Source organism: Alligator sinensis, unplaced genomic scaffold, assembly GCF_000455745.1.
Source record: "Alligator sinensis unplaced genomic scaffold, ASM45574v1 scaffold112_1, whole genome shotgun sequence".
Classification (NCBI taxonomy): Eukaryota; Metazoa; Chordata; order Crocodylia; family Alligatoridae; genus Alligator; species Alligator sinensis.
In genome coordinates, this window is record NW_005841892.1 from 1,268,542 (window position 1) to 1,290,623 (window position 22,082).

The following is a 22,082-nucleotide window of genomic DNA, read 5'->3' on the forward strand; positions in this document are numbered from 1 at the left end:
CAGCAGAAACCTGAAAGCAGAAAATATTTATAAATATTCTGGGAATATTTGGTTAGAAATAGTCCAGGTGATTAAAATATGATTGGAAGTGAAATTCCTAAACTATCCATCCTACTCCTGGCTGGGATTAAATTTATTACTGGGAGCATCTACATGAGACACTACTGCACATTTATTTAGTACTTGTATTAGCAAATGACTGCTCCATAGCATCAGCATATGTCCTTTAGATGATGCTACTGAGCAGCAGTCTAATCATACTGTGCAGCAGCATATTAGTACTGTCCATGCTGTGATGAGCTACAGTTAGCATCTTGTGTAGACATGTCCATAGAGTAGTTATACTTTGAACTCAGAACCTTTCACACTTATTTGTAACCGTAAAGTTTTGGGGGGTTTTTTGCCCTGAGGACATGACCTGAATTAGCATGAACAAGGGAAATATGGTACTCTGGGGAGTGCTACTCATATAACACAAAGATAATTTTGTCAGGTTTTTTTGTTCTTTTTCACCAAGTAGTATCAAAGAAAATTTGCAATACAAAGCAGACAATTTAACAGTATAATTCAGATTTCATATACATTTTTATATCAGTATAACTGCAGCCATACTAGTGGTATCATAATGTTTTACCTATACCAGCATATACATTATAATAATAACAATATAATTTTAATACTATAGTGTATATAAAGTAATACAAATTTAGACAAGCTGATATGCTCATACGTATCGAGAACATCAAATCCAAAATCCTTTATGTCACAGTCACCAGAGAGAGAAATGGTGGTGGGAAGAAGAAATCCCAATTGAACAGAGTAACTCATAGAAGATGTATAAGTATTTAGGCACAGATGACTTAAATTCAATGCGTTTTTAGACCCATACGATCTTACCTCTCCACCAATTCCAAAATCTACCTAAACTATGGCAGCAGCTCCTTTAATCTTGCTCTTTCTGATGCGTACCACTACCTCTCCCTCCCACTGCTGTTTGGTGGAGGGGACAGGGGTTGCCACTTTTTGCTGATCAGCTGGCAGGCAAAAACTGCAGATTTAAATATGCTGCAGTTTTTGCCTCCTGCTACTGACTGGCTAAAGCGCCGTGGAGCCCTGCCACTTCCTGCTGGTTGGCCAGGAGGCAAAACCGCAGGCTGTTTGATTGTCTGTACTTAGCCTTATGGAACAATTCTCCTCTTGGAAGTCCATCAGCACCCCAAATATCTTAGATTTTGTCTCTCCTTTTCCTCCCTATGGAATGTGCTAAATCTGGTTCATAAATGCCCCAGAGCCTCCCCACTCTCTGGAAGCTCTGGAAAGATTTGGACCCATTTGTTTAGGTTTCTCACCCACATATTTCACTTTATCACATACTGATTCCCTAATACTGCTGTGTCATTTCCATGAAGTATTTTATTCCGTGTGTATTATTTTGCTTCCAGCAAGAAAGCAAGAAACATAGTAGTACATTCTGCATAAAAAGATTATTCAGAAGGACATCTCAAAATGGAAACACTCATCTTAACCTTATAAAAACATGTATTCTAAAATTGAGAATGCTTCTTGTAATTACTGCACTACAGTAAAAAATAAGGATAATTTCATAGACATTACGGCTATGAAGATTATCTAGTCAAGCCCCTGCCCCAGGGGCAGGAAGTCAGTTGGGGACAAAGGATCCCAGCAAGATAAGTGTCCAAACATTTCTTAAAAGTATCCAGAGTAGGTGCTTGCAACACGTCTAGAGAGAGTCTATTCCAGGCCTTGGGAAATAATGATTTCTTTTGGGTGTCTTCCCTTGTATCAAATTACTACATCTGTGCAAAGAAGGATTTGATATCCTTCTATGGTAATATGTACATTTTCCCCATCAAATAGCCCACCCCCATCTGCAATAGTACAATAATATTTTTCATTTGATTAAATCAATTAGCATTACTACCAACCTTTCATTAGATAAGTTTTATGTTATTCTCATCTAACACACAAACATTACTCCATATTTAAAATGGTCCTGTATTAATAGAAATATACTCACAAAACCATCCATAGCCCATTTTTCCTCTTTCATTTTGCTCACAGTTGTATGAGATGGTGCTTTAATGAGATATATATGGAGCATCAGACGGGCTTCCTGGCTTTTATACAAGCCTGTTAAAGATAAAATGGAGATATTTTTCATCTACTTAAGGTGATAACTATTATTTTAATAGTGAAACCCTCCTTGAATAAGGTACAATTTGGTAATATAGCTAGTCAGAATATTTTCAGTGGAATTTCCCTTCTACCAAATAAGCTGTTTTGTTGAACCTAAAATACTTTGTGCAGTTATACTGGTTACCACAAAAAACAGGAGAAGGGAGACTTTCCTCTCTCTCCTCCCCATCCTCCCCCCCTGCAGCATAGCTGTGAGGTTAGGCTTGAGATGTGGAAGACATAGGATAAGTTCTTAACTTTATCTGACCTGAAAAGAAAGAGTCTGTTGTGAACTGGGCCAGGGAAATCAAACCTGGGGCTCACAGATCCCTTAGTTCGTATTCTATACCAATAGTCTAAGAAGTGATTGATACAGACGCATACAAGCTTTATTTTGTGGGGAAAAATTTTCAAAAAACTTTTGTTTTTTTTTCCTTTAGTGACGCATCAAACAGGATTGTCCTCCTCCTGTCAATTTTGCAAAATTGTGATTTCACTGAGTTGAAGAACTTCTATATATCATTTAATTTGCATTGCTGGCAGAATTAACAGATAATTTCATTACCTGCAGAAAAATGTTCAAAACTCCATTTATGTTATATTTATTGTTAGCTTCTAGTGTGAAATTACAATTAAAAGTATGTTTAATGAATTTATCTGTGTGAAAGAAAGCAATGAAAAAGATAGGCTTCACTAAAATGTACAAGTTGCTTAATAATTACATTAAGTAATGGTATGAAATGTAAATATTTGGCCTATAGTATTATTAGCTTTCATTCTGCATTTAACTGTTTCTGTATCCTATATCATTTATGCACATTACACAGCCAGAAAAAGATATTTAAAAAATATCAGTGACAGTAATACTGACTACACAATAGTCCTATTAAAGTCAATGGGATATGCTGGTATTCAGTGTCCCTAAACATTCAAACCACATATGGATCTTTATTTGCATTTTTTCAGTCTTTTTTAAATAACAAAAAATTATTTATAAGTTTCCTGAGATAACTCAAAATGCTAAGGGTATGATAGGCATATCTTTTTATAGGGATGTAATAGGCATATCTTTTATATCCTTTGACAGATTTCAATCGTAAAATGGGCACTAAAACCACAAGTTAAAGTAAGTTCAGGCATAGATTGTAAATGCTGGCTTCAAAGTCTGAGAACCTTACTTGAATAGATATGGCAGGACATAAATGTAGTTATATCCTGCATTTTCTTTCAAGCCATGTAACCACTGTCAGATCTTCTGAATTAACAATTATTTAAATGAGAATTATATGGTAGGAGAGTAGAATCTGTCCCTTTGAATTTAAGTGAACAAAAACATAATTTGTTGCTCCCCTCCACATCTGAAATAAATTAATGCAATGCAAAGATGTCGTGTTAAAATTTTATTTGTGTTCCATATCCTCAGATTCCTGGATATCAACAATTTGATGCTAGTATCTCCTTTATGAAATTAAAGACAAGGAGAATGCTATTTTGTCTATAATGTCTTTAATTAGGATACTTAATGCTTCCTTTTAGACAGTTTTGTCATTCTTAATGTCTTGAGTAAAAAGATATCTTTGTCTACTGGTAACCTCACACATTTCCAATCTTGCTCAAACTTACCATTTTAATTTATGGTTATCAGGAAAATAAGAAAGGAACAGTTCCAGCAACTTTACATCTACACGGATTCTAATCAGTCCTGCTTCAGATCCTGGTACGCGATTAAATTTTCTTGATTCAGCAACTGATTAATTTCTTTTGGTGTTGGACTATGGTAATTTTTTTTTTCCTCTTGATATTAGAACTGTCAGTGGTGTTGCAGTTTACTAACTTGCTTCTGAAACCTTGAGGGTTAGGTAAAGAGGCCTCCTAGTACATTCGGTCCCTTTCTGTGAAACCACAGAGACTAATGCTACACAATGTTCAACTTACAAAATGGCTCTCATTTTCAGTCCCACAGGCTTGCATTGTGTCACTCTTTCTGTTCAGGGTGTATGAAAACTGAAGCTGGTTACCAACTTTTGACCAAAACCAGAAGCAAGATTATTTTCCATACATACAGGCAACACATACATACCCATTTGTTAACTTAGTGTGAAACTACAATTAAATATGTGTGTGTGCGCGTGTGTGTGTGTGTGTGTGTGTGTGTGTAGCGCATGCATTTTTTGTGTGAAAATCATGATCCCTTAGTTTTCCAACAAGCTGTAGTGAAAGGCTATTCAGTAATGGACTACATGGATCACAAGCCAGGTTGCAAACAAAAGCTTTTTATGATAAACCATATGGCCAAACTTTTTAACATCCCTGAGACTATCTTGACTAGAAAATATCCTTGAGTTTAGGTTGGATACAGCTTAGCAAACACTAGCTAACTGAAATAGAGGTATTGTGTTAATCAAGACAAAGCCATGGTGGTGAGATGACACCGTGAATGTGTCCTCTTTCCTCAGTTGAACTGGTATCATCCATGTTAAGTGATCTGTCTGGTTCTGTGCACGTGTTTTGTGGAAGAACAGACCTTATGTACTGGGAAAGGTGCTGGTTCACTAGAAAGAGGAGTGTCTTGAATGTTTTGGGGGGGGTTAGCACTAAGCTACCTAGGCAGACAGGAAGATGGGACTTCTGCTGGAGTTCCTGAAAAGGTTAGTTTATAATCCACTGCTGGTCTTGGAAAAGAGACGGGAGCAATGTTGGTACTACGTGGAACTGGGCTTTTGGTGTTGTGAGAGGTAATTCAGCAGAAAAAAAAAATGAGAAACTTCACGTTGCCAGACAAGCTTTATAATAAGAGGGTTGGTTGGTGGTCAACAGACTTTATGAAGCATTGGTGCTACTAAAACTCTGAAGTATGAAAGAGGAAATCTAGGATGCTAAGACTCTCTTTGAAGTGTTAGTACTGTATCTTAGCTTAGTTTCACTTGAGTGATGTTCCAAAAGCCAGTACCATGTATATGTGAGGGATTAGTGTAGGAACACACACACAAATTGGAAAGTATTAAAATCAAGTTTACTGGAGCTTTACAGAACCTTCCAGGTCATGTCCAGGAGGTTACTTTTACTGGGTCTCCTTTTCACTTTAAAAATTAAGTACAATAGACGATCAAGATAGAGTTGTAGTAAATATGAAGATCCCCTGATCCAATGGTATCAGCTCTCTGCTCTTGCTGCCAAAGAGTTACTGCATTTAGGAAAATATTAGAAGCTGACAAATTTTAATACTTTGAATTAATTATCTTCCCCAATAAATTTCTTGGATTACTTTTCTGGAAAACTCCAGTGAGGCATAGTGATCTCACACAGGCTCATGAATGAATGCCACATACCCCCAGCAGCTGGCGGGGCTCAGCAGCACTGGTGGAGGTGGAAGCGTGGTGGCAGTGGTAAGTTAGGAGCAGCTGCCACAGCCACTGGCACTGTCGGCAGTGCGGGGAGGGGTGGTGAGGGGCAAGCAACCACAGACACCACTGGCAGTGACAGCGGTGGCCAGTAGTGATTGCTGACTGCCTGCAGACACCACTTGCCGCAGGGGGGGTAAGTGGCAACTGCCTATAGACACCACAGGCAGTGTTGGCAGCACTTTTTTTGAGGGGGTGCACTGCCATGCTCAGGGAGCGCACGTGCACCATCTATGCATCGCCAATGGTCCCCTGCCCCCCACAGGGCAGAACTGACCCCCCGAGCACATGGACTACCCTGCCTGCAGGGTCACAGGCTCCTCCCAGGGGCGATAGCTGCCCCTGCCCCGACGCTGGTCTCCAGCCCTCTGCTCTTCTCCAGCCTCTGGAGGCTGGACATGAGCAGGAGAACAAGCAGGAGGCTGCAGAGAATAGGAGAATGAACAGGAGGCTCATTCCCCCCACTCTTGTTGGTTCCTGCAGCTCCCCATTCGCTCCCCTGCTCCCCATTCATTCTCCCCACCCACCATTCATTCCCCCTGCCCCCATTCATTCCCCCTGCTCCCCACTCATTCCCCCACTCCCGTTCATTCCCCCCACCCTCTGTTCATTCTCCCAGCTCTCCACTTGCTCTCCGAGCCCCCCACACTCACTGGCAGTAGCAGAGAATGAGCAGGAGGCTGGAGAGAGCAGGGCAGGTCTCCAGATTATCTCCAGGGCCTTGTCTCCAGCCTCCTGCTTGTCTCCAAACCCCTGCTCCTTCCCCTGCTTGTCTCCAGCCTTGGGAGGGAGCAGGAGGCTGGAGACTGCCTCTGGAGACATTCCCCTGTTGTCTCCAGCCCCCTGCTCCTACCCCTGCTCCCCGGAGGCTGCAGACAAGCAGAGGAAGGAGCAGGGGATGGAGATAGCAGGGGAATTCCTCTGAGACTATCTCCAGCCTCGGAAAAGCAGGGGACAGCAGGGGAATGCCTTTGGGGCTGTCTCCAGCCCCTGCTCATTCCTCTGCTGTCTCCAGCCTCCTGAGGTGCCCTCCTCCCTCCTCCAGCCCCCAATCCCCTGCTTACCTGGCAAAAGCTGGGTCTGGGTCCCTGCAGCTTGCATCGCTGCCTGCCCAGCATGCTTCAGGAGTGGGAAAAAAGCCAATCATAGCAATACTCTGGTACTCTTCCACAGTGTCTTTGGAGGACTGAGCCTCTGGTTGCCTCAGTCTGGGACTCTGCCCTGACCTGTTTTTTTCCCCTGGGTTTTTATTTGACCCCTGGGTCTAATTTTCTCCCCACACTGCAAGTTTGCAGCACAGGGAACATTTTTTTCATTCCTGCATGTGCCTCTTGCCCTGCATCAAAAGGGTTTGAGACAGGGCAAGAAGCACGTGCACACTCATCTGCACGCGCCCTATGAGAGGAGGAGTGCAGAGAAGATAGGACACTGTGGGAAGGACACAAAGCTGGGCAGTCAAGTTAAAAAATAGTACCAGAAGAAAGTGAAATGGCTGAAGAACCAGAAAAATGGAAAAAAAACCAACCCCAAAAACAAAGTAGATGGGGTTGTGAGATTAACTGAAATTTATGTTATCTGAGAAAGGATTGCTCGTATAGACCACCTGCCACTTTAGCCTGAATTGACACTTTTATTTTTTACCTTCTAGTTTCCTAGGCACCTATAGTTATGCTTCTGGTTATGTAGAAAAACACCTCAGACTTGATGGTTCCAAGCAGTTTAGTAGCTCTCTCACAATGAAACTCATTTAGGATCCCTCAAGCAAGTATTCCCTACCTTTATTGCCTGCAGGGCCCAATCCATTATAGTGTATAGAGTATGGTTTCATACAGACTTAAACTAGCGACCAACATTTTTAAAAATATGATCAGAATCGGATGTGCTCCCCTATTACAGCATAGTTCTAAGTTGTTTGAGGCTCGTTCTAAGAGGCTAGTTTAAACAGTATTGGATGTAGGAGGTCCAAGTTCAATTCTACCTCTGTTTGAAGAGATTCAGCACTAAATTTCTCCCTTCCCTGGACAGTCCCCTAAATCTCAAGTTACAGTTTATTGTGGAATAGAGGATATTCACAACACTTCCCAGTACAGAAATGAATATGTTATGCCCAGAAAGAGAAAAGAGGAGGAGGACTGATTCTATAGTGCAACAAGGGGAGTCCTGGGTTCCAAATTGTTTATGTATTTTTTTATTTGTGTAAAATGCATTAGTATTCCTTAGAGTAGGAAGGAGTGGGTACTCTAACCTGTTGGCTATTAAATGGAGAGGGAGGGAGGGGAAACATCAGCAGTTCTACAATTACATTAAGAAAGGAAGAGGAAAAGAAAAAAGGAAAGCCTTTCCATATTTAAAGGAAGGGCAATATACCTGCTTTCACAAGATAATTCTGGGCTGTGGATCCTAGGCACAAATAAATGCTTCCCTGAAGTCCTCGATCAGGCACCTAAGCCTTGAAGATGCATTGGATTTAAGAATGGCTGCTGTCCTTGGCTTTCTATATTGGCTACTTCTAGTTGATTCCTACTCAAATTCCATTCCAGCAGCCAGGTGCCTACAAGTTAGGCGTTGTGGCACTTAGCATTACAGCATTTCTTTGGATTAGTTGATTGTGTGAAAGCTTGGGTAATTTAATTATTTTATTCCTTGTCTTAGGATGGGAGATATGCTTTACCTCATAGGAAGACTGTGAAAACCATTAATAACTGAGGTGCCACGGTGAGGAGGACCATATAGCACCAGACAGATAAACAAGAGTGGAAAAAAATGTATGGGGATTTTCACAAACTCATTTATATACAAATGAGGGAGCAACAGGTCAATTGAGGCCTGAAGGAGACTTTCAAGTCTATTTTGACTATGCACAAAGAAAGGGTGTCTCTATAATTACAAAGTAAGCCCATTTCTGCACATGAAATTGCCTGTCTATACTACTGAAAAATCAGGTCCTTTTATTTCTGGGCCAGATCACTTTCACTATTAATTTTAAAAGAAAGAAGAATCCTCTTGAAATTCAACCCAGATGTGAAGAGTGCTTTGGGTAATGCACCAGTGTTCTGGCTATTTTATTCTGGGCCCTAGTTATAATAGTCAGAGTTTCAAAACCAAATATTTTTAGGCTTAATAACACAAACTTTTCCTTGAATATCTTCATATTGCTATGGGAATGCACATCAGTCTTACCATACCTCTTAACAGCTATTAAGACATATCTTTTAGGAGGATGTGGCAATTTGTGCAATTTCTAGTTATTAAGAAAAAGGATGATTCTTTGAAATCAGTATATATTGCAATCTTGGGAAATTAAAAAAGTGAAGAAAACCAATTCAGGAAGGTATTCTATTACCAGTCAATTTCTCTTAGATTGCAAAGGCACTTTTTGCAGCATTATTTTAGTAGAAAAATGATAAGTATTAAGCATAAAATTACAGGGAACAGCCATGAGGCTTGTAAATTTGAATGAGTTTTTCTTATATAGTACCTGAAAGCAGCAGTTCCATGTTGCTGTTGGTAAGTGTGGCATTTACTCTGCCCGATGATGCATTGAAACTGGTAACTGTCAAAGTCATGGGCTGTTTCTTGCCTTTATAATTGTAAGACCCTTTCCATATGTAATTCTGGGCAAATACATCATCAGGAACTGTAGAGATAACAAAAACATGTTAATACTTGCAATACTTAGCATGTACAATGTAAGACATCTAAAAATGCATTAACGATAAACATTTTCTCTTTACTTCCCTGCTACTGTATGTCACCAGAACTTCTGGTTATGGTTATTAGAGAAAATCATTTCACAGAAGGAAGAAAAAAATGGAATAATCATTATACAATAAACACAGATACTTAAGAACCTATTTACATGTATACCTTCATTTGCCCTAATCATGACATCTGAATGTACGTTCTAATATAAAGTTAAGGACACAAAGTAATATAAATGATGCATGTAAATATCTCTCCTTAAATATTTAAAAACATTTTTTTTGAAACATTCAACTGATATTATACCCCATTAACTACTTTTCTTGTTCTCAAATCTCATTATTCTTAAATTTAGAAGAAAAGTTACAGAAGAAGGTAAAAATGGGGAGAAATTCAGATGCACCTCTGTATATAATGTTTCCTAACTAGAGGAAACATTAACCAAAGCCTGGACCTCACCATCTTTCAGAGCAGTATAAGGCCTTTTAATAAGGGTAAGGTTTTAGGAGGTAAGATGAAGTACCAGGTATTTTTTGGGATATTGTTTTATTATTTTATATTTATTTAAATTATTATTGTTGTTATTATTATTATTTGTTTTGTTATAAACTTCTCTGAGACTTTTTGAGCAGAGCAGCATAAAAACAAACAAACAGATAAATAAAAATAAATAAAATAATGTTGACTGGCTTCCTGTTTAATATGGGGGTCTTTAATATTGCCTTCCTGAGGTCCCTTACCCTCTCCATTCATAGCATTGGAAGCCTAAGCACTTAATTCTTGAAGTTGTATTCCACTATGGTGGCCAACCACCTAAAAGGGAGATGTCATAACACTTGTAAGTTCCAAGTTCTTTATTGTATCCAGCCAGTAGTTCCTACAGTTATCAAATGGAATAGTGTTGCTTAGCCAAGAGATAGTGGCTGTCATCAAGCATGCCTTCGAGATATAGACGGTCACAAATCTTGTGAAAGCTACCAATGATGCTAGCAACTTTTCACTCAGAGTAAACAAAATGAACAACTTTGTTTCTTTATAGAATAAAATAAGTTGCACAACAGAAGCCACTAGTCCATGCACTGGGCCACACAGGAGGATCTGCTAAGAACTTGTTCAGGGAGAGTAAGAGGGGTGTTCCAGGGGAATGGAAAGGAGATTACAAATACAGAGACTGGGGCATAGCTCATTTACAGCTTAAGGGTACACCTATACTTGTTAGCTCAGGTTTCATAGATTTCATGGACGTTAGGGCTGGAAGGGACCTCGAAGATCATCTAGTCCAGCAGGAAGTCAGCTGGGGTCAAAAGGATCCCATCAAGATAAGCATCCAAACTTTTCTTGAATGAGTCTAGAGTAGGTGCCTGCACCACTTCTGAAGGGAGTCTATTCCAGGTCCTGCAGGCTCAGACTGTAAAGACATTTTTTCTTATGTCCAGCCTAAAATGATCTTGGAGGAGTTTATGACCGTTGGTCCTTGTTCCTACTTGCTACAGAAAATAATGTGAGAGCCACTGGGCCAAAAGGAGAGTAACAGGGAGCATACCTTTGCAACCTAATAGCTAGGGTATTTGTGTGTGTGTACACACACACACACACACACACACACACACATATATGTTTTTGTATTTCATTCCATATAAATAATATTTATTTGTTTTAAATCCAAAAACAAAAAATGTGTTCGTTCCTTCTGTGAAATGAGCCCCTGGTTGTGTCGCTTTGTACTAAAATACATATTTGTGTTTTGTTTGCAAATTTAAGTAATGATTAACTCAATTATATCAAGATAAACAACTTTTACTATATCATGGCATGTATCTGTCATTTATGTCAGTCCATTTTTCCATTATACATAAATATAAATATGTATAATATATATATGTATAATATATATATATATGTTATACAAAAAAAATAAATATATAAATAAATATATATGATAATACATAATATGAATTGTTGATATGTATTTCATTTATATATTTATTTGTATAAAATATACACATAACATATTATACATATTATATATTGTATGTTATATTATACATATTATATATAATATATTTATTATAGAATTATATCCATTATATATATATGAGGACAAGTGTGGTGCAGAAATATATATATTTGCACCACTTGTCCTCATTTATTCCAAAATAGAGAAAAAACAAATGTAGAAAATAGTTAACAGTGTACAGCCTTGATTCTGTGGATGGGCATACACCAATATGACTGATGAAGTCAGCGACATTTCAGCCTAAAATGCAAAGCCACATGGTCTAAACTCCCTCTCCTTAATAAAGTCTCCATATGTTCATGAAATAAACCCAAATGCCAAAAATAAACTGAAAATACAGCAAGAGAAGAGGAAGGTTTAAAATCAATCAAGCTACATACAATTTCCAGGAGAGATAAATAACATTCCAGCAACATAGAGTATTGAAAACACATGGCTACAAACTCCACTTAAAATTAGTTTGGCTGTGCACTGAAACTGAGAGACTAGAATCTGTTTACTGAAGAGTTCAGTTTAGCATAAAACAGTTTAAGGATCTGTGTTAACCTGGCAAGAGCATAATTCAGCCTTTGTCATTTATGCTGATGATAAACAATTATAAAAAGGTGCCATTCTGATTTGAGACCACATTACAATCACTAACTTGATAAAAATGACCTCACTAGATAGAAGACAGTGCTGATGTGGCTCTTGAATAACAGTCAGTCTGTCACTGGAGTTTATGACACAAGTGTGTGCATATGAAAGGGTAAGATGGAAACTATACTTGAAATTGTTTGAAATCAGAGTATAAGATACTTTTTTAGCTATAATTTAAAATCTAGATTTAAAGGCATTTTATTTTACTATATAGAAATATGAAGAAGTTCTAGTTACAGTAATCAGGTGTGCAACATTTTTCAGCGGATGCTGAACTGATAATTGAATTCAATATCCTAAAACTTATCAACACGGATCCATTTATATTAAAGGATGAGCGAAGGCTTTATTTCATGCAGTTATGAATATCTTTGTAATTTCTCAGGTATTCTCCAGATTCTGTTATTCTCAAGCACAGTTATTTTGTTTTAAATGGGGCTCCATGGAGTGTACTTAATTATTTGTATAGGAAATCATTCTCCATATTGAAAAAGACTGTTGATACTTACACAAATCAGCCTTTTAAATTCTACTATTCTTCAAATGTTGTTGAATTATTGTTACTCTTCTTGTCTGCAACCCCTTTTATAATAGTAAGAAGTGTACTTTTCTTCATATTGGGTTGCATGCTAGGCGATGTAGAACAATCCGTATCCAAAAGTTAATATTTGCTTACAAACAACTTCCCTGAAGTTTTGCAGTAGCGCAATAATTTCTTGCTCTTAATAAAGAAAAGTAGTGTGGAATCTCAGATTCCAGTGTGGGAACTGTTAGTAAATTTTAACAACTTAATGGTATACCTGTAAATTAAGTCTTGTAGAAGTCCTTGAGTATTTTTAAAGATAACCCCACTTTATTTTTGAAAGAACAACACTTTCCTGAATGTGTATATTTCATATGGCCCGTTACACTAAATACACTCTATTCTGCAAAAATCAATAAATATCTCTTCAAGACTGAAAGCTGTCAAATTCCCAAATGCTACAATACTATTTACCTATGGGAGATTCTTATATGGGGAAATAACTAATGATATCTTTGATCTACTAACGTGAGTTACTGCTCTGCTGTACTCATACATATGGATTAGTTTGTTTTGTGAGTAGTTATGCTCAAGAGAACTGGTCATAACAGTTATTTTCTAAAAACAAGGTACTTACCACTTAACTTGGGACTTGGTGTTCCCAAAGCTGGTCTAGGGTCTTTCACCAATATCTTTGAACCAGCTGTTGAAATAAAAGACAAAGAGATGGCTACCCATATCCAGTAAACTGAAGGACAATAGCAAAACACCTTCACTGCATGGATTTGCAGTGTCGGGTGCCAGATGATTTGGGGTACGGATTTCAAATGAACCTAAATATCTAAGGATATTAACTGAATGGACTATGTGTGTGGCCAGTGCTACCAAGTTCCTTAGGCCCAGATCCATGTGCTGAGTGGTGCAACTCCCAACTTGCAGGTACCTGGCCCACACAAAAGAATGTACAACCCTGAATACAGTGCCAAGGTTCCCTACCATATAATGCAGAGAGTTATACATGTTAGAATAAATCTATAAACAACACGGGGGAAAATAAGCAATATTATGAGTGAATGGCTGATTGAATCCAGCTCATAAAACATGCAGAGGTTAGTAAAGCAAATCTCTCTAGAAATTAGGTGCCTCCTACACTTCATCTTCACAGCCCAGAGACTACCTTCTTTACCAAAGAACAAAGCAAGATCACTGTGGTGATATCAGTGCTTCCCTTTATTCAGTGGCCAGAGTGGCTAAGTGAATGACCAAAAAATGGGAAATTCAGATTCATTTCCTTCCATTGCCTGAAAGGATACAAACTCATATTTCTCATTTCCCTGGAGAGTACCTGATCAGTGGGCTACAAGATGGAGTGATCTCCATCCTCCTGTTGAAGTTGCTACTTGGTGTAGAAAAGAATGTGAGAGCCACTGGGCCAAAAGGAAAGTAACAGGGACCTTTGCAACCTAATAGCTGGGGTATTCACCTGGGCTAAAGGAATTCTGAATATCAGTACATGATCCACTGAGTATTCATGCATTTCTCTACTGTGTTATATGAATTGCAAACATAGTAATCAAAGCAAAGAACAGAACCCAGGCAACACCCTTACATATTAGTGCCATAAACACTGGGTCATTCTCACTCTTGCCACCACTCTCTGGATGAAAGATTGCTATGCTTCTTGCCTGACTGGTACTCTTTAAACAACCCTGGTTTCTGGCTTGCTTCCTTAACCCCTCCTCTCCTGACTTCAGTTTATCAACCCTGTGCCCTGCTCCTTGATCTAGGCTTCTGGATCCTGCCATCACCATCCATGTGACCTATGCTAACTACTAGTGATCTGCAAAATTTCACTGGCCATTTCATTCTGATACTGTTTGACCAATTTTGAGGTTGAAACAGCAAAAGCGGAACAAAACAAAGCCAGTCAAAATAGCCTCGAAAAAAAATGATGCTGGTCAAAATGTTTCAACTTTCAAAACATTGTGACCATAGGCTGGGGATGGAAAGTCAGTCCAGCTGGGCTGACTTCCCATCCCCAGTGCAAGATTCAGCATCCCCATCCACTTGATCACACTGGCCCCAGAAGCAGCCTAGCTGAGCTGCCTCCCGCCCCCGGCGCAGTCAAGCATGGGGCCGCGGGAAACAGGTCAGCTAGCCTGCCTCTGGCGTGATGTAACGCTGGGGATGGTAAGTCAGCCCAGGTGGTCTGAGTCCCCATCCCCAGGAAAACTTGAAACAGCATCAAAACAGCTGTATGTTTCGATGCAACGGAACAGAACATCTGTTTTGACTCAAAATGAAATTCGATATGAAACACTGTTCCCTCGAACCATCAAAACTCAAGGCAGAGTCTTACTACCTACACCCTGGTCTCCTACAAATTATTTTCTGCACAACAGCACAGCTTGGACAGTCTTGGTTGAGAAAGCTGTGATAATTGTATAGCTTCTGTTCTTGTGGTCTGGGCATGCTCTTTGGATGTGGGAGAAGTGGGTTTGAATCCGCTTACGTGTCCATGAAGGAGAATGAATCTAGTGGTCTTACATCTTTAGTAAGGGCTCTAACACTAAATTAGTGGATAAGATGGGGGCAAGGGCTCTACCTACTTCATATTTTTACAAGTAAGCAGAGATTGTTTCTTTATTTTGTATGGATCCCATTCTGAGAAACGCACACTGAGAATGATAGCTAGACATAATCCCTTGGGTGACAGAGGTAGAGAAATGCTTAGTTTTCAGGCCTTAGGTATGAACTATCTACTTAACTATTCAGCCCTGGACAGAAATTACACAAAGAATAGTATAACCACTATGATCAGATACTGGTTCAAATCTGTAACACAACAGAAGTTCAGTGCACACTTTCAAAATGGCTGAAATTGGTTTAAGATAAACTGGAATGGATGTAGTGTCAAACTTAACTGATTTAGGTTAAATTGGTTTCTTGAACTTCTGTCCCAGATCCCCTCTACATTCAAATTAACTCAGTCTCCTGGCATCCTAGGATGCTTTGCACCACCCCTGCAAACCCCCACTTGCAGAGTGGGTGGGATAGCTTTGGCCCAAGCTGTCTGCTCCAGCCAAGCAGTGGCCTGGGCAACTACAGACATGTGGCTGCATTTCCAGAATTCAAAGTGAATGTCTAACTACTTGCTTATCAGTTCAATCTACTCAGCTGAGACTAACCTGTTCTTATTGAATTGATTCAGCCTCAGGCTTTTTGACTGTCTGCCTTTGGGGGAGGGGAAACCTATATTCATCCCCATCAGAGGAAAACAAAAAAAAACATAGTGCTTTTCGCTTTACTACTTCCTCCTGTGGGAGGGAAACATTTTACATATTCCTCAATGCAATACAGGGCTCGTTTAAACGTTCATTAATGCACCATAGTTACTGTACATTAAGTTTAGTATTTGGATAACCAAGTACTAAATCAATGCACAGTAACTTGCACTGTTTTTAGTGACACTTACTGCACAGTAGGCTAATACTACTGTGCAGTAGCATATTAACATGGTTTTTGCTGGGCATGCTACTGTGTAGTGTCATTAGACTACTTCGCAGTTCGTGTCTCATATAGATAAGTCCACAGAGTATCAGAAAGGTCCCTCAGTGCAAACTATGCTGTATTCTTTAAGAGCTAATACTTTGGAAGATGCTTCTCCTCCTTCTCATCTTTCTGCGCTATTGAACAGCAAGACTCTTTGTTCTAACCACCTGTTCTATTAATTTAACAAATGCCAAGGTTTGCAAAGCAATCAATCAAGACAGAGGAAAACAGAGAAGCCAGAAGCTTGAGGACTGATTGAGGACTTTCCTTAAGGCTGTGCTAGCTTTTTTGTCTCTCATACCTGCTGAGGAGCAGTGGCCCTTATTTTGGTTTGGTCTATATTGCCTTCTGCACCTATGGGCAGGGAACAGCTTCTGTTGTACACTGTGGGCTATAGCCACTTCTGCCATTATGAAATTTGTTTCCATAGAAGAGCTATTCAGCTTTATTCTGTGGTGAAGTGACTTCATAGTCCCTGCATAAGTTCTTTACTTCCTACTTCCAGCATGAAGTGAAAACACAGCATACTCACGATGGTTTGGGTTGATAGGGTATACAGGATTTTTCAAATGTTGCACTACTATTTGTTTTGTTTTGAAAGGAGAATCCATTTCTTGGAACAAATTTCTATTACTTTAAAGACTGCATAAGTATGCAGGAAAGTAACATTGCTTTCTGTGTAAAAGTACATACTTTCAATTAACTGAAGCATATTCATGTCCTGGAAGAGAACAGGTCAAAGTTACCACAAAATGCTTTACTAGTGTTGGCTCTTGATTTAGAACCCAATGCTTTGTTCTGGCAGGGAGGGAACCCAACCCTCAGACTGACCACAACCTTTAGATTTGATAATAGGCAAATTTATTGATAAACAGTAATAACAGAAAAGAAACAATACAAACACTCAAGCAATTCTATTGCTACCAATCCTAGGGCTGTCAGTCAAGATACATGTGGCCAGGATGCAGCCTTCACTCTGAAGACTCTTAGGTGTCAGCATGTCAGCAGCCTGGAGGTGTGATGCTGAGGCCCAGGACCCACCCCAGTGGGGTGGATGAGACAGGTTGGTGGTGTGCCCCCTGTCCATGTGGGCCTCTTGGACCACTCCCAGGGTCCCTCTTGGGGAAGAGGATGGGGAGCAGGAGGACCCCTTTGTTACTCTCAAGTCTCTGCTTTTGTATTTTCCTTCCCTCCTGATGACTTTTCATCCATGGCTATTGTTGATTGGTCTCTCTCTGTGGCTGTCATACTGTCCATGTTCTGTTACATCAGTACATTCCAAGATCATCACATGCACACCCTTCCCAAAACAGGAATTTTAGGCCCACCTTTGGCCTTGTGAGCTGGTGCCACCCTATCTCATGTTACGGAACAATGTGGTTCATGCCTCAGTTTCTGAGGCTGTGTGTGTATCCATTGGCCATGCTGTGTTAGACAGCCTCTCTGCTTCTGACGGCTGAGAAAACTGCATGTGAGACCCAGACTTTTGGAAATCAGTTAATCCCTGCTGCCCATCCTGATTCTAATGCACATACACGCCACCTTAGAAATCAGTCCTAAAAAAGCAAATCTTTAAATACTATTTTCAAGCCATCAACTAGAAAATGATGTTTAATCAACTCTACACCTGGAATCAGTGGTGACATGTAGGGGATGTATGGGGGTGCACCTGCACCCCCTGAGAGCACCAGTGCATCCCCTGACCAGCCGTACTTGCCGCTTAGGTGATGGGCAGGGGGAGCAGGTGGGAGCGCTGGTGCCACCACTGCAAGTGCCAGCCGGGGAATGGATTCCCATTGCACTCCCAGAAGTGGCTGCAGCTACTCCGGGAAGTGGCCATAGCTACTTCTGCAAGCAGCTGCAGTGATCGGCCGGAGTGATCAGCTGCCTCACAATCAGCCATGGGGGGACCCTCTCCCCGCTCAGCATGATCATCCATGGAGGACCTCCCCCCAGTCGCTAACTGGTTGCCCTGATTAGAGCAGCACCAATCACCCATGCTTGGAATCTTGAATGTTGTTTTTCTACCAAGGTATGCATGAGAGAGAAGAAAGAAAAGTATAACATATACAAGTAGTCTGCTAGTACAATTCATGCTTCTTACATTGTTGATAATGGGTAATATTTTCTGTGGGCTAAATACAAAGAGGAATGTGTGCACCCAATTGCCACATAAGGAATCTAGGTCCAACATTCAAATTCTCAGAACCTTCACTCAGTTGCCACATGGAGCTCCAATGCACCTAAGCCTTACAGTCTTATAAATGTCTCAGGTTATGTCTACATTGTAAACTTACTGAACTCCAGGGAACTGTCCTCAGGAAAGTTGTGCTGTTCCAGACAGATTGCACCTAAAATCAGAAGCAGTATAGCTGGTTCTGCACAGGGCCAGAGATTGCCTATATCTTAGCAGTAGTATGGAGGAAGGCTATAGGTACTATCACTTAGCACAGGGGTGGGCAAAATATGGCCAGAGGGCTGAATTCAGCGCATGGAGGGTCATTGTCCAGCCTGCGGCGGGTCCCTTAGTCCCACTTGGCCCAAGTGCCATCCAGCCTGTGGCATGTCCTGCTGCCCCACAGGCACACACAGGGGCTGGGGCACCTCCACAGTTGGACTGCTTTTCTATACAGTCCAGGTGAAAGAGGCTCCTTCCAGCTGCTGCTGGTCCCATCCCCATGGTACCAACAGGGACCTGCAGGCACAGCTCTGACCCCAGCCTGCCCTGCACCTGCTTCACAACACCTGCCCATAATGAGCAGCAGCACCAGGGGCCAGGCAGAAGCTGCTGCTCAGCACAGGGGAAAAGCGACCCCTCCCTCTCACTGCTTCTGGGCAGTTCTTACTGCAGCCACACAGAGCCTGCACCTGGAAAGCCATGCAGCCTCTCTACATTACTATCACTACCCCATAGGGTGGCCCAGGGGCAGCGATGATGGTGGCAGAGAGGATCTGCAGGGCAGCCCAGGTGCAGACTCTGGGTGGCTGGAGCAAGAACTGCCCAGCAGCAGTGAGAAGGAGGGGCCACTTTTCTCCCACACTGACCAGCAGCTTCTTCCCGGATACCACCACTGCTTAGCATAGGTGGGCAGTGTGGAACAGGCACAGGGTAGGCAAAGGTTGGGGCTGTGCATACAGGTTCTGGCTGGTCTGTTTGCTCTGGTTGGGGTGAGTTGGGAGTGGGTATGGTCCAGGCTGGGGCTGCATGCTGTTGGTGGTAGTAGGGAACAGCCAAAGGGTGTGCTGGCTCCAAACTGCTGTGGAGGTCCTGACTGGCTCAGGGAATCATGCCCACTGTCTTGCTCAGATGTGTGGTGTGCCCTGGACCAGCTCTTTTGCAAGCATCCCTTTTCCTCTGCACGCCAAAGTGGTACTAATTCCAGGGCTTGGAGGTGGTGGCCCCAGAAGTGCACATATACTGCATCCTCCAGCCCAGGCCCTTCAGCCTCCACTGCCATGGGGGCCCATTAGCTTCCATAGCAATGGTGTGGGTTGGGGAGCATGGTAGGCCCAGTCACTAGGGGAAGGCAGAGTGGAGGTTCCAGTAACCAGGGCCATGGGTACTACAAGCCACTGCTAGTAGCAGCCACAACACTAGGGCTTAGCTGGCCTGTCTGCCCGCCCTGAACATGGGGAGGGCTATTACTTTGGGCTACGTGTGTGTGTGTGTGTGTGTGTGTGCGCGCGCGTCCCATACATATCCCACCATGCCCACACATTCCCCCACAAACCCCACAACCACACCCTCTCCCACACACAATCACACCCCCACACCTCCCACAAACATCACACCCACCAACACCCTGCCCACAAACTCACATCAGCCCACAAACCCCACACCTGCAGCTCCCCACACCCCACCACACACATATCCAGCCCCCAACCACACACAGTATATGAGTAAGATTTTATTTTGAGCTATTTTGCAATTGCCTCTATGTACACTATGCAAACACCCATAAATAAGGACAAAAATATTTTTTTAACTAAAATGTTATAATAAAATGATTTTTTGTATATGATTTGTTTTTGTTTTTCCCAGTTCCAAGATGGCAAACCCCTCTTTGCAAAAGAAGTACTTCTGGGGGCAAGGGTAGGGACTTCCAGTGGCAAAGGTCAGGGGTTAGGGGTAGGACTTCCAGTCCCAAGATGGCAACCAGGAGGAAGGGCACCTGTCAAGGGGTGGGGCTACCCTTGTGACCTTCAACAGCTCTTCAAAACTCATTAAGTGGCCCTCCAGCTGAAATAATTGCCTGCCTTTTACTTAGCAGTTATAACTATCTGCCCAAGGCATGACAGATGTGGCTACTGCTCCCAGTTTAGGAGCAGTACCCATGAAACTGTGCAATATGCTTAAGGATGTGGCTCTGGAACATTTTGAGTTTACTGTGCAGACATGATCTATGTTTCCATAAACACGTACAAAAACACATGTCCCGATACTGCCTAGCTGTTCCTCGCTCATGCCTAACACATGGTGGGATTATCAGGTTTTCCTCTGCCTATGTCATGCATAGAACATTATTCTATAGACTTGTTCACAGCACAGCCTCCACAAAAGTCCATGACAAACAAGAGTGCATGTCCAATTTATACCCTGTAGTCCAATGATTGAAGAACTCTCCTGCAACTGTAAACTCAGGCCTGATTTTCTACCTTTTCTGATGATTACTAAATAGCAAATGAAACAAAATTAGAAGTTTAATATTAGAGGCAGAGGAAGAGAGTGGGGAAGCAGAAGGGATTAATTACCTTCACAAACTGGAACTTTCCCAGTCCATGTGCCATCAGACCTACAGGCTCTGTGCTCTGATCCTCCTGCCAGGAAGAAGCCTGACTGACAGGTATAAATCAAAGTATAACCAAGGGAAGGAAGATCCATTCCTGCAACGTTAGCATGAGATGGCGTTTCTGGCTGTTTACAGTTATGAGCTACAAAGAAATCATAAATTATTTGTTAGTTGAAATAGTAATAACACTTCTGAAGAAATGACTTCAAACATTTCTATGTAAGCAATTAAAAGTTTTAACAACAATTACTTATATTTCTATGGGGGTGCTGGTTGTAGCTGTGATGGTCTGAGGACATAGGCAGACAAGTTTCCTTGGGTAAGTATGATATATTTTATTAGACCAACTAAATAGTTGGAAAAAATATTCTTTGCAAATTTTCAGTCACAAACACCCTTCTTCAGGCATAGGCAGAGTCTGCTGTTGTGAGGATCAGATGCGATAGGAGACAATACATGTGGGTTGGTGTCTCCCATCGCCTGTGATCCTCACTGGCCACACATTTGCATTTTCACAGACCTTCATTTTGCATATTGGCCTGTATCCTATCCAAGAGAACAACAGCAGACTGTCCCAATGCCTGAAGAAGGGAGTTTATGCCTGAAAGCTTGTAAAAAAAATGACTTTTCCAACTATTTAATTGGTCTAATAAAATAATTATATCTCTATAGCCTTTCTCCTGCATTTAATTTGCATAAGTACATCATGGTTTTGTGAGTTTTGACCTTGATTTTGTGAGTAGATTCATGTATACCAAAGTGACTGAGTTTGAGAGTCTACCTTTGCAATAGTATACAAATAACTGTAAACACGCATACTGCCTAAGGAGTGAAATGCATTTCCTATTGAAGAACTTCCTATCTGAGACAGATATAGCTCATTCCTTTTAATAACTTTTTTGGCCCTTCTCCAAACTATCTTGATGAGGTACTAGGCAAGTAGTTCAAGCTGTGCATTGTTGTCAATAATGTGCAGTTTGCAGCTCTCTGATTCAGGCCTGCCTTGTCCTAGCATAATTTTGGGTTGGCCTTTTCCCTCTTCACCTGCATCCTTCTGTATTTGTTTGGTTTCTTACAGCTAAGGTGAGAGGAAATTATAGTGCTCTCTGAACAGTTTTATGACTTATTTGCATTTCTAGCCAGTCCTAGATTTCATATTAAAAAATTATCAATATTCTTGTAATTTTAACTGCTCATAGACTTATGAGTTACTTAGGAAGACTCAAAGCTTGTTTGTCACGTACTACCTTTCAACATTAAAC

General features: G+C 41.1%; 1 protein-coding gene across 3 annotated transcripts in view; it reads right to left on the bottom strand.

The window, feature by feature from the left end:
• CSMD3 (CUB and Sushi multiple domains 3) overlaps nt 1–22,082 on the bottom strand; it is a 1,313,655-nt gene that overhangs the window by 3,601 nt on the left and 1,287,972 nt on the right. For all 3 annotated transcript variants that reach the window (XM_025197227.1, XM_006018073.3, XM_006018072.3), the window contains 4 exons: nt 20,783–20,962; nt 13,116–13,181; nt 9,076–9,234; nt 2,032–2,151 (listed from right to left, as the gene is read on the bottom strand). In XM_025197227.1, coding sequence (XP_025053012.1) covers nt 2,032–2,151; nt 9,076–9,234; nt 13,116–13,181; nt 20,783–20,962 — 525 coding nt within the window. The remainder of the gene's footprint in view (nt 1–2,031; nt 2,152–9,075; nt 9,235–13,115; nt 13,182–20,782; nt 20,963–22,082) is intronic.